Source organism: Pongo abelii, chromosome 15 (assembly GCF_028885655.2).
Source record: "Pongo abelii isolate AG06213 chromosome 15, NHGRI_mPonAbe1-v2.0_pri, whole genome shotgun sequence".
Lineage (NCBI taxonomy): Eukaryota > Metazoa > Chordata > Mammalia > Primates > Hominidae > Pongo > Pongo abelii.
The window spans coordinates 93,208,155-93,222,154 of NC_072000.2; the positions used below are offsets into that span (position 1 = coordinate 93,208,155).

General features: G+C 38.6%; 1 protein-coding gene across 7 annotated transcripts in view; it reads left to right on the forward strand.

Moving 5' to 3' along the window:
- Positions 1-14,000, forward strand: part of TTC8 (tetratricopeptide repeat domain 8) — a 60,307-nt gene that overhangs the window by 29,008 nt on the left and 17,299 nt on the right. For 6 of the 7 annotated variants that reach the window (XM_054529706.2, XM_009249382.4, XM_054529709.2 and 3 more), the window contains 2 exon segments: positions 192-277; positions 10,498-10,585. In XM_054529706.2, coding sequence (XP_054385681.2) covers positions 192-277; positions 10,498-10,585 — 174 coding nt within the window. 7 annotated transcript variants of the gene reach the window in all.

The window sequence follows — 14,000 nt, forward strand, 5'->3', positions numbered from 1 at the left end:
AGCCCTCTGGTCTGGAACTGATTAGCGAAAATTGGTGGGGCCATCTGGAAACATGAGCAACTTGAGTTTCTGTCTGATTTCTAATGCACGTTTTGATTGGTGCTAATTATATGGTCTATTTCATTATTTATTTTCCTGACTGCTTATTGTTAGAAAAGAAAATACTAATCTAAAATAAATTGTTTTCAAAGGCTTTGGATCTGGCTGCCCTCTCCACAGAGCATTCTCAGTACAAGGACTGGTGGTGGAAAGTACAGATTGGAAAATGTTACTACAGGTAAATTTCATTATTTGTGAAGGGCTTAGAAGTGGCCACGTATTTTAGGGTCTCAAATCTGATACTTTTTGGGGGGGCAGATTTTCCCATGAGGAAATGAGAACTGTGTCTTTGACTTACTTGATAAAGCGTTTACTTAACAATCACAGGGTAGCAATAAGAATTAATACCTTTAGAATAATAAAACTTTTGAGCTGGAAGAGGGAAGCTTTGAGACCATCAGGCCCAACTCCCCTTTTCACATGAGGAAGCTGAGGCCAAGACAGTGGCTGTAATTTGCATCAGGAGCTAGTGAGTAACAGACCAGGGACTAGAACCAAGTCTGCTGATTTCTAGTTCTGTTCTCTTGGTAATCAAATCTTTTCATTTACACTGATGCCTCACATCTGTAAAACACTTCATAGTTAAGAGATACTCTGTTCCTACGTTATACCATCTCACTTAAGTGTCACAGCACCTTGGAGGTAGTGGCTGTTGTTAGTCCTTTTCCCAGATGAAAAAAATTGAGCCTCACAAAGATAAAGTGATTTGTCCAAATTCATGTAACCAGTAAGTGGCAGAACAAGAATTTGAGCTCCCTTTCTGACGCCAATTGTCTTGCTGTTTCCGCAGTTCCATATTGTTTCTGTAGGACCTGAATATTTTTATATTCTCTTAATGTTTCAATGTATTTTAAAGCAAATTAACTGAGAGATCAGAAGAGTAGTAATGAATTTTATGAATATTTATATAGCAACTAGTAAATAAGATCTGAAACTTGTTGCTGATATTGAAATGCATATAGAACATTTGGAAAAATAGAAACAAATGAACAATTCTATTTTATAAGTATAAATATCTTTTATTATTAAAATAGGGTAGACTTCAGTTACTATGAACACACTTCAATATTTATAAGCTTCAGTTGTCATTCAAGTACTGTGAGAAAAAAGACTATAAATGGGATAAAAAGCATGTTTATTGTTCTGCCGTTGAAATTAAGACTACTTTCTATTTAGATATTTCACATAAAACTCTAAAGTGTTTTTTCCTGCTGCTAGATGGAGAAAGTGTTTTCTGCTAAAAGGTAATTTTAGACCATTATATCATTAAACTCTTATGAATGTAATTCCTGGAGACAGTCTTGAAATCTTGAGCTGCCAAGCAAAACCTTCAGAAATGCTTTATAATTAAAGGAAAGCAAAACTCTGATTCCTTTTGCCATCCATATATGATGGCATTTAAATGAGTGTACCTTGTCATATGAAATTATCCTTCTTTTCTGTTCTTTAATACCTGCCCATCTTTATGACATATTCAGTATTCTTTTATTTATACATTCATTCATTCACTCAGTAAAATATTTAATGGGCAGCTACTCTGCCAGGAACTGGGAGTACAAAGATTAGATTGTCCCTTCTTTCAAATGGTTTACAATAGAATGGAGGAGAGAGGACAGTAAATAATTACAGGTTAAGTATTTCTTATCTGAAATGCTTGGGAACAGAAGTGTTTCAGATTTTGCAATATTTGAATATATTTAATGAGATATCTTGGGGATGGGACCCAGGTTTAAAGATGAAATTCATATATGTTTCATATAAACCTTATACACATAGCCTGAAGATAATTTTGCATAATATTTTATTTTATTATATTTTTTAGAGATGGGGTCTTGCTCTTTCACCCAGGCTGGAGTGTAGTTATGTGATTGTGGCTCACTGCAGCCTCAATCTCCTGGGCTTAAGCCATCCTGCTTCAGTCTCCCAAGCTGGGATTACAGGCACATGCCACCATGCCTGGCTAATTTTTTAAAGCTTTCTTTTTTATAAAGACAGGTTCTTGCTATGTTGCCCAAGGTGGTTTTGAACCCCTGGACTCACACCATCCTCCCACCTTGGCATCCTAAGGTGCTAGGATTATAGGCATTAGCCAGTACATCCTGCCATACTCCCATTATTATGTCCTTTTCAATGAAACCAAATTCAGCATTCTCTAACATGCTGTGTACTTTACTGTCTATGTACTTATGTTCATGGTTTAATTTTATTTTGGAAATGTCGCTCTTCCCTCCACATCTAGCTGTTGAAATCTTGCCTGTTTACTATCTCCCTGAACCTCCTCTGTGCTCTCAGAGCACTTTTTTCCTGATTGACCATAATATGATTAAATTTATTTGTGAACATGTTTTGTTTCATTCTTTGATTATCATTGCTTTAAGGACATGGTTGTTACCTTCTTCATTTTTCATCTCCTTACCATCACGAAATAAGCATGCAGTTGACACTTTACAATTTTGTTAAATTTAAGTTGGAGAGAAAAAGTTGGCAGCTGGACTTTGACTCTTTGATATTGGCCAGTGTTTATGAACTTGACTGATGTTTTATGCCTTGACTTTCTTTGAACATGGCATGCTCCATTTTCTTTTTTTTTTCTTCTTTTTTTTAATTTTATTTTATTTTATTTTTTTTTTCTTTTTATTATTATTATTATTATTATTATTATACTTTAGGCTCTATGGCACATGTGCGCAACGTGCAGGTAAGTTACATATGTATACATGTGCCATGCTGGTGCGCTGCACCCACCAACTCGTCATCTAGCATTAGGTATATCTCCCAATGCTATCCCTCTCCCCTCCCCCCACCCCACAACAGTCCCCGAAGTGTGATGTTCCCCTTCCTGTGACCATGTGTTCTCATTGTTCAATTCCTACCTATGAGTGAGAATATGCGGTGTTTGGTTTTTTGTTCTTGCGATAGTTTACTGAGAATGATGATTTCCAATTTCATCCATGTCCCTACAAAGGACATGAACTCATCAGTTTTTATGGCTGCATAGTATTCCATGGTGTATATGTGCCACATTTTCTTAATCCAGTCTATCATTGTTGGACATTTGGGTTGATTCCAAGTCATTGCTATTGTGAATAATGCCGCAATAAACATACGTGTGCATGTGTCTTTATAGCAGCATGATTTATAGTCCTTTGGGTATATACCCAGTAATGGGATGGCTGGGTCAAATGGAATTTCTAGTTCTAGATCCCTGAGGAATCGCCACACTGACTTCCACAAGGGTTGAACTAGTTTACAGTCCCACCAACAGTGTAAAAGTGTTCCTATTTCTCCACATCCTCTCCAGCACCTGTTGTTTCCTGACTTTTTAATGATTGCCATTCTAACTGGTATGAGATGGTATCTCATTGTGGTTTTGATTTGCATTTCTCTGATGGCCAGTGATGGTGAGCATTTTTTCATGTGTTTTTTGGCTGCATAAATGTCTTCTTTTGAGAAGTGTCTGTTCATGTCCTTCGCCCACTTTTTGATGGGGTGGGTTGTTTTTTTCTTGTAAATTTGTTGGAGTTCATTGTAGATTCTGGATATTAGCCCTTTGTCAGATGAGTAGGTTGCAAAAATTTTCTCCCATTTTGTAGGTTGCCTGTTCACTCTGATAGTAGTTTCCTTTGCTGTGCAGAAGCTCTTTAGTTTAATTAGATCCCATTTGTCAATTTTGGCTTTTGTTGCCATTGCTTTTGGTGTTTTAGACATGAAGTCCTTGCCCATGCCTATGTCCTGAATGGTAATGCCTAGGTTTTCTTCTAGGGTTTTTATGGTTTTAGGTCTAACATTTAAGTCTTTAATCCATCTTGAATTGATTTTTGTATAAGGTGTAAGAAAGGGATCCAGTTTCAGCTTTCTACATATGGCTAGCCAGTTTTCCCAGCACCATTTATTAAATAGGGAATCCTTTCCCCATTTCTTGTTTTTGTCAGGTTTGTCAAAGATCAGACAGTTGTAGATATGTGGCATTATTTCTGACGGCTCTGTTCTGTTCCATTGATCTATATCTCTGTTTTGGTACCAGTACCATGCTGTTTTGGTTACTGTAGCCTTGTAGTATAGTTTGAAGTCAGGTAGTGTGATGCCTCCAGCTTTGTTCTTTTGGCTTAGGATTGACTTGGTGATGCGGGCTCTTTTTTGGTTCCATATGAACTTTAAAGTAGTTTTTTCCAATTCTGTGAAGAAAGTCATTGGTAACTTGATGGGGATGGCATTGAATCTGTAAATTACCTTGGGAAGGATGGCCATTTTCATGATATTGATTCTTCCTACCCATGAGCATGGAATGTTCTTCCATTTGTTTGTATCCTCTTTTATTTCCTTGAGCAGTGGTTTGTAGTTCTCCTTGAAGAGGTCCTTCACATCCCTTGTAAGTTGGATTCCTAGGTAGTTTATTCTCTTTGAAGCAATTGTGAATGGGAGTTCACTCATGATTTGGCTCTCTGTTTCTCTGTTATTGATGTATAAGAATGCTTGTGATTTTTGTACATTGATTTTGTATCCTGAGACTTTGCTGAAGTTGCTTATCAGCTTAAGGAGATTTTGGGCTGAGACAATGGGGTTTTCTAGATATACAATCATGTCATCTGCAAACAGGGACAATTTGACTTCCTCTTTTCCTAATTGAATACCCTTGATTTCCTTCTCCTGCCTAATTGCCCTGGCCAGAACTTCCAACACTATGTGGAATAGAAGTGGTGAGAGAGGGCATCCCTGTCTTGTGCCAGTTTTCAAAGGGAATGCTTCCAGTTTTTGCCCATTCAGTATGATATTGGCTGTGGGTTTGTCATAAATAGCTCTTATTATTTTGAGATACGTCCCATCAATACCTAATTTATTGAGAGTTTTTAGCATGAAGGGTTGTTGAATTTTGTCAAAGGCCTTTTCTGCATCTATTGAGATAATCATGTGGTTTTTGTCTTTGGTTCTGTTTATATGCTGGATTACATTTATTGATTTGCGTATATTGAACCAGCCTTGCATCCCAGGGATGAAGCCCACTTGATCATGGTGGATAAGCTTTTTGATGTGCTGCTGGATTCTGTTTGCCAGTATTTTATTGAGGATTTTTGCATCAATGTTCATCAAGGATATTGGTCTAAAATTCTCTTTTTTTGTTGTGTCTCTGCCAGGCTTTGGTATCAGGATGATGCTGGCCTCATAAAATGAGTTAGGGAGGATTCCCTCTTTTTCTATTGATTGGAATAGTTTCAGAAGGAATGGTACCAGCTCCTCCTTGTACCTCTGGTAGAATTCGGCTGTGAACCCATCTGGTCCTGGACTTTTTTTGGTTGGTAAGCTATTGATTATTGCCACAATTTCAGCTCCTGTTATTGGTCTATTCAGAGATTCAACTTCTTCCTGGTTTAGTCTTGGGAGGGTGTATGTGTTGAGGAATTTATCCATTTCTTCTAGATTTTCTAGTTTATTTGCGTAGAGGTGTTTGTAGTATTCTCTGATGGTAGTTTGTATTTCTATGGGATCGGTGGTGATGTCCCCTTTATCATTTTTTATTGCATCTATTTGATTCTTCTCTTTTTTCTTTATTAATCTTGCTAGCGGTCTATCAATTTTGTTGATCCTTTCAAGAAACCAGCTCCTGGATTCATTTATTTTTTGAACGGTTTTTTGTGTCTCTATTTCCTTCAGTTCTGCTCTGATCTTAGTTATTTCTTGCCTTCTGCTAGCTTTTGAATGTGTTTGCTCTTCCTTTTCTAGTTCTTTTAATTGTGATGTTAGGGTGTCAATTTTGGATCTTTCCTGCTTTCTCTTGTGGGCATTTAGTGCTATAAATTTCCCTCTACACACTGCTTTGAATGCATCCCAGAGATTCTGGTATGTTGTGTCTTGGTTCTCATTGGTTTCAAAGAATATCTTTATTTCTGCCTTCATTTCGTTATGTACCCAGTAGTCATTCAGGAGCAGGTTGTTCAGTTTCCATGTAGATGAGCGGTTTTGAGTGAGATTCTTAATCCTGAGTTCTAGCTTGATTGCACTGTGATCTGAGAGATAGTTTGTTATAATTTCTGTTCTTTTACATTTATTGAGGAGAGCTTTACTTCCAAGTATATGGTCAATTTTGGAATAGGTGTGGTGTGGTGCTGAAAAAAATGTATATTCTGTTGATTTGGGGTGGAGAGTTCTGTAGATGTCTATTAGGTCCACTTGGTGCAGAGCTGAGTTCAATTCCTGGGTATCCTTGTTGACTTTCTGTCTCGTTGATCTGTCTAATGTTGACAGTGGGGTGTTAAAGTCTCCCATTATTAATGTGTGGGAGTCTAAGTCTCTTTGTAGGTCACTCAGGACTTGCTTTATGAATCTGGGTGCTCCTGTATTGGGTGCATATATATTTAGGATAGTTAGCTCTTCTTGTTGAATTGATCCCTTTACCATTATGTAATGGCCTTCTTTGTCTCTTTTGATCTTTGTTGGTTTAAAGTCTGTTTTATCAGAGACTAGGATTGCAACCCCTGCCTTTTTTTGTTTTCCATTTGCTTGGTAGATCTTCCTCCATCCTTTTATTTTGAGCCTATGTGTGTCTCTGCACGTGAGATGGGTTTCCTGAATACAGCACACTGATGGGTCTTGAGTCTTTATCCAATTTGCCAGTCTGTGTCTTTTAATTGGAGCATTTAGTCCATTTACATTTAAAGTTAATATTGTTATGTATGAATTTGATCCTGTCATTATGATGTTAGCTGGTTATTTTGCTCGTTAGTTGATGCAGTCTCTTCCTAGTCTCGATGGTCTTTACATTTCTGTATGATTTTGCAGTGGCTGGTACCGGTTGTGCCTTTCCATGTTTAGCGCTTCCTTCAGGAGCTCTTTTAGGGCAGGCCTGGTGGTGACAAAATCTCTCAGCATTTGCTTGTCTGTAAAGTATTTTATTTCTCCTTCGCTTATGAAGCTTAGTTTGGCAGGATATGAAATTCTGGGTTGAAAATTCTTTAAGAATGTTGAATATTGGCCCCCACTCTCTTCTGGCTTGTAGGGTTTCTGCCGAGAGATCCGCTGTTAGTCTGATGGGCTTCCCTTTGATGGTAACCCGACCTTTCTCTCTGGCTGCCCTTAACATTTTTTCCTTCATTTCAACTTTGGTGAATCTGACAATTATGTGTCTTGGAGTTGCTCTTCTCAAGGAGTATCTTTGTGGCGTTCTCTGTATTTCCTGAATCTGAATGTTGGCCTGCTTTGCTAGATTGGGGAAGTTCTCCTGGATAATATCCTGCAGAGTGTTTTCCAACTTGTTTCCATTCTCCCCGTCACTTTCAGGTACACCAATCAGACGTAGATTTGGTCTTTTCACATAGTCCCACATTTCTTGGAGGCTTTGCTCGTTTCTTTTTATTCTTTTTTCTCTAAACTTCCCTTCTCGCTTCATTTCATTCATTTCGTCTTCCAGGGCTGATACCCTTTCTTCCATTTGATCGCATCGGCTCCTGAGGCTTCTGCATTCTTCACGTAGTTCTCGAGCCTTGGTTTTCAGCTCCATCAGCTCCTTTAAGCACTTCTCTGTATTGGTTATTCTAGTTATACATTCTTCTAAATTTTTTTCAAAGTTTTCAACTTCTTTGCCTTTGGTTTGAATATCCTCCCGTAGCTCGGAGTAATTTGATCGTCTGAAGCCTTCTTCTCTCAGCTCGTCAAAGTCATTCTCCGTCCAGCTTTGTTCCGTTGCTGGTGAGGAACTGCGTTCCTTTGGAGGAGGAGAGGTACTCTGCTTTTTAGAGTTTCCAGATTTTCTGCTCTGTTTTTTCCCCATCTTTGTGGTTTTATCTACTTTTGGTCTTTGATGATGGTGATGTACAGATGGGTTTTTGGTGTGGGTGTCCTTTCTGTTAGTTTTCCTTCTAACAGACAGGACCCTCAGCTGCAGGTCTGTTGGAGTACCTGGCCGGCCGTGTGAGGTGTCAGTCTGCCCCTGCTGGGGGGTGCCTCCCAGTTAGGCTGCTCGGGGGTCAGGGGTCAGGGACCCACTTGAGGAGGCAGTCTGCCCGTTCTCAGATCTCCAGCTGCGTGCTGGGAGAACCACTGCTCTCCTCAAAGCTGTCAGACAGGGACATTTAAGTCTGCAGAGGTTACTGCTGTCTTTTTGTTTGTCTGTGCCCTGCCCCCAGAGGTGGAGCCTACAGAGGCAGGCAGGCCTCCTTGAGCTGTGGTGGGCTCCACCCAGTTCAAGCTTCCAGGCTGCTTTGTTTACCTAAGCGAGCCTGGGCAATGGCGGGCGCCCCTCCCCCAGCCTCGCTGCCGACTTGCTGTTTGATCTCAGACTGCTGTGCTAGCAATCAGCGAGACTCCGTGGGCGTAGGACCCTCTGAGCCAGGTGTGGGCTATATTCTCCTGGGGCACCGTTTCCTAAGCCCGTCGGAAAAGCACAGTATTCGGGAGGGAGTGGCCCGATTTTCCAGGTGCCGTCTGTCACCCCTGGAAAGGGAACTCCCTGACCCCTTGCGCTTCCCGAGTGAGGCAATGCCTCGCCCCTGCTTCGGCTGGCGCACGGTGCACTCACCCACTGACCTGCGCCCACTGTCTGGCACTCCCTAGTGAGATGAACACGGTACCTCAGATGGAAATGCAGAAATCACCGGTCTTCTGCGTCGCTCGCGCTGGGAGCTGTAGACCGGAGCTGTTCCTATTCGGCCATCTTGGCTCCTCCCCGCATGCTGCATTTTCTTTGCACAAGAATTCATGTGGTGGATTCCTTTTTGATAGTATTAGATTAAGTTATCTCTTAAGGCTGTAGTAATAAAAAACATGGTTCTTTGGCTTTCATGTAGCTCAATATTTCTGATTATATTTTTATTTTTAAAATTTATCTACATTGTTTTTAAAATAATCTATTTCTGTTTTCATATTCTTGTTTTATATGTATCTTTTTATTGTAATCCCTTTTAAATCATTTTTGGAAAGAAACAAGTTAGATAAAAATACACAGACTCTCATGGATAATTTAAATTCATGGAATTTAGTGACTGTATTTCAGTCACGTGTTTAAGACTTGCATGCATGGCCAGGCGTGGTGGCTCATGCCTGTAATCCCAGCACTTTGGGAGGCCAAGGTGGGAGGATAGCTTGAGCCCAGGAGTTTGCAGCCAGCCTTGGCAACAGGGTGAGATCTTGTCTTTACCAAAACAAAATACAAAAGTTAGCCGGGCGTAGTGGTACATGTCAGTAATCCCAGCTACGTGGGAGGCTGAGACAGAGGATTGCTTGAGCCCCAGAGGGCAAGGCTGCAGTGAGCTGTGATCCCACCATTGCCCTCCAGCCTGGGCGACAGAGACTCTATCTCAAAAGAAGGAAAAAGATTTGCATGTTCAGTTGAAGTTATGTACATAAAAATGTTGTTTTTTAGAACTTTAGAGTTCTTTGATAACATTTTATAAATACTCCCTGTGAAACTGTGGGACCTTTGAAGAGGTAGGGGCTTCTGCCATGTCCCACATCTTCTCACTTTAGCCTTTAACCACTTTAATCCCAAGGCCTCCAATAGCTATTTGGGCATCAGCCACACCAATGCTTAAGGTTTAAGGTTATGAAAAATGATCAAAGAGCTCTTCTTTCAAGCCTTTAAATGAAAGTAGCACGATGGAGCATACTGTATATCATTTTGATTTGATTTCACAAAATAAAACATTATCATATCTGAGTAGCTCTCAGATAGCTAAAAATGAGTGATTATGAGTAAGCCTAACAGGTCTATTAAGGACATGAATGAATAGACCTGTTGAAAGTTGTGTGTGTTTTAATGATTGAATTAGTGGCAACAGATTCTTTCCTGGGTATAAGAGGTAGGCACTGCTTACATCAGGACAGTCATATTTAGGCAAGGAGCAAATCTCAGATTCATAGACTAGGACAATCAGTATCAGATATCTAATACGGGAAAACAAGATTTCTAGAATAATAAAATGGTATAACTATATTACCCAAGTACTAATTATTACTTAGGTCAGAATAGCTTTTAAAGATAGCTTTTAAAAATGTGCTTTTGTCTCAGAGCAGAAGATATTTTCAAATAAATGTCATCCTTCAGCTCTTCCAGTAATATGGAGACTCTAAGCATTTATTCAGGTCACTTGCCATATGTCCAGCTGATTATAAGCTCTTTGGGTGGTGAACTGATGTGACCTGGCTTACTAGCAGCTATTATCTTAGTCCTGCTGTGACTAGGCTTCAGACAGACTCTACATACCATTTGGGGGTTAGAAGCCAGTGAATATGGGAGATAGGCAACTTATTGCTAAGCTGTATAAATAAACATGTTAATTTATGTGTATGTGCAACATTACCTTCCTTGGTATGTGCTTCCTCTTATAATTTGTCTCTATTCATCCTCAGGGTATGATGTGGTGTTTATTTTTAAGTTGAATGTCTAATTCTTAAAATTGCTATTTGTAGGTTGGGAATGTATCGTGAAGCAGAAAAACAGTTTAAATCAGCCCTGAAGCAGCAGGAAATGGTAGATACATTTCTGTACTTGGCAAAAGTAAGTAAATCTTAATTTGAGTGAAATCTGCCTTCTCAGAATAAATGTTTAAATTCTGGCCATTGCATGGGGAGAGTGAACAGCTTCTTCAGGAATATTTGGCAAGTTACTATGTTTAGATTTAACTTGTTTTTCTTTACAGCAAGGGAAAAAATGAGAACATATGGAAGGTAACTGTCTCATAAGAAATTGATTGCCATGAAAAATAAGAAGACCCATTTGAAAGATTGCCCATTAGGACAGGAGAAAATACCATAGGCTCACTACTCACATAGGTAACAGGCCCCAATGAGGCCTTATTTTCTACAGTACATTTGTATCCCACTTGAGCAGGTAGTAGAGAACAGGGACTGTGTTTACATAGGTTCCTAGTTACTCGGCTGAGGCATAATAATAAAAGTAATACTTCTCCTTTATTGATCACCTACTCAGTGTAAAACATTTTATCATGTTCATTATATATGCAGTTTAATTTAATCCTCACAATAACCCTGTAAAAGTGAGTTTTATCATTTCCTTTATACTCTTAAGGAAAATTAAATTTAAAGAGGGGTAAGTTTTTCAGGGTCACTTGATGGTTAGGAGTTAGCATGCAGATCCAAGTCTTTCTGACTCCAGACCTAGTCACTGCTGCAGTGCCACCTGCAGCCAAAGCAGAAATGATGGGGCCACCTAGAATTTTCTTTCTTCATTTTTTTTTTTTTTTTGAGATGGAGTCTTGCTCTGTTGCCCAGGCTGGAGTGCAGTGGAATGATCTCAGCTCACTACAACCTCTGCCTCCTAGATTCGAGTGATTCTCCTGTCTCAGCCTCCCAAGCAGCTGGGATTACAGATGCACGCCACCATGCCTAGCTAATTTTTGTATTTTTAGTAGAGATAGGGTTTCACCATGTTGGCCAGGCTGGTCTTGAGCTGCTGGCCTCAAGTGATCCGCCCGCCTCAGCCTCCTTAAAGTGCTGGGGTTACAGGTGGGAGCCACCATGCCTGGCCAGAATTTTCAGTGGTGGAGTAAAGTTACTTCTTGACCCTCACCAAGGCTATTTTGAAAGAAAAACACAAGTGGTAGTGATGACATGATTTTGCTTTATCTGTTAGAGTTTCTTAAATTAAAAAATGTGATAAAAGAGATTCAAAAGAAGATGAGATATAAAAGGGAGTGCTACTAGTTCCTAAATATGGGAATAAAATTAACATATGAAAAAGAAGCAAAATGAAAGTTATATAAATTTACTGTGCTAGTCTTAGTATGTTTTAATGACTTTCAAAAATGTTTGAAACTATCTGGTATCTAACTTTATCTTCTATATGTGATATATTCAACTTAAACAATTTTTTTTTTCTGAGTTGGGGTGTCACTCTGTCACCCAGGCTGGAGTGCAGTGCCATTATCAAGACTCACTGCAGCCTTGACTTCCCAGGCTCAGGCGATCCTCCCCTCTCAGCCTCCTGAGTAGCTGGGACCACAGGCCACCATGCCTGGATAATTTTTTTTTTTTTTTGGTAGAGATGGAATCTTGCTATGTTGCACAGGCTGGTCTCAAACTCCTGGCCTCAAGCGATCCTCTGGCCTCAGCCTACCAATGTGCTGGGATTACAGATGTGAACCATCATGCCCAGCTTACACTTAAAGTCTTAAAGAAGTTTCTAGGCATCATAGCAAACTTTTTGGAAAGAGCTTGAAATTAAGGCTTAAGTCACACTATTTGACTATCATCTTAATTGATAATCACTATGTTGTTGAAAAAATATGCTTTTTATTTAACTCTTGTTAAATACTTGGCTTCACTTGTTTTTCCATAAATTGATTTGTTTAAATCTATTATTCCCTACACAACTATATAGAGGTAGAATATACAGTTTTTCTTTAATATATGAATGGATGGTTATTGTGTAATAGAGATCAAGCAGATTTTTGTTCTGTCACAATGACACATATATGCATATGTTCATTGCAGCACTATTCACAATAGCAAAGACATGGAATTAACCTAAATGCCCATCAGTGGTAGACCAGATAACGAAAATGTGGTACATATATACTATGGAATACTATGCAGCCATAAAAAAGAACTAGAGCATGTCCTTTGCAGGAACATGGATGGAGCTGGAGGCCATTATCCTCAGCAAACTAACGCAGGAACAGAAAACCAAATACCTCATGTTCTCACTTATAAGTGGGAGCTAACTGATGAGAACACATGGACACATAGAGGGGAGCAGCAGACACTGGGGCCTCTGAGAGGATGTAAGGAGGGAGAGGAGCAGAAAAAATAATTAATGGGTATTAGGCTTAATTCCTGGGTGATGAAATAATCTGTACAACAAACTCCCCATGATATGAGTTTACCTATATAACAAACCTGCACATGTACCCTGGTGGCTCATGCCTGTAATCCCAGCACTTTGGGAGGCTGAGGCTGGAGGATTGCTTGAGTCCTGGAGTTCGAGACCAGCCTGGACAACATAGTGAGACTCATCTCTTAAAAAAAAAAAATATATATATATATATATATGAAATTCAATATATATTTAATTTATATAAAAATATATAAGATTATATAATTATAAATATATAAAAATAATATATAATCATATATAATATAAATATATGTTATATAATAAATATATAATATAAATATATAACTATATAGCATGTTTACTATAATGTATACTATTATATATAGTAATATAATATAAATATTTTTATATAATATATATTTACATATGTTATATATGTATAAAGGAAAGAGATCAAGCAGATTTTAGGAACATTGCTTTTTAAAGTTCTTAATTGTTAATTTAAAAATTAAACCTTTTAGATTATGTAAATACTAATTATATATTATTTGTTATATTTTTAAAATATAGAACTTGTACAGTTCAAAAGTGTATAAGGTAAAAACTGAAAAGTTATTATCCAAACCTCTCTCTCTCATCTCAAACTTCAATGATAAATAGTTTTCTATTGTATCCTTTTGGGTTTTTTCTCAAAGCACACCCTTACTGTTTAGAAAGTGGATCCGAAAATCATGGAAAAAAAGTGTCATAATCTTATGTTGCCACACATAAAATAATAATACTGTTTTAGAAATTCCTATTACGTGTATGGTTTACTCATGCTAATGTTCTAATTGCTAACAAAGTGGAAGCCATTAAGTGCTAACTTGCTTTATTCCCTGACCTCACAAACCTGTGTCCTCTCTTGTTTTGGAAAGACCTGTCCACTGCCTATCTCTCTCAGGCCTTGTTCCATGGGTCATCTCCTCTTTATTCAGCATCTTTAACCTCAGTCTCCTAATTGGTTTCTTAATGCCAGCCTATAGACATAATCATATTTGTTCTATCCTAAAAAGATTTTCCCTTGATTCTTTCTTGTCTAATTACTATTGCCAGTCTCTGGCAATAGTAAGCTCAC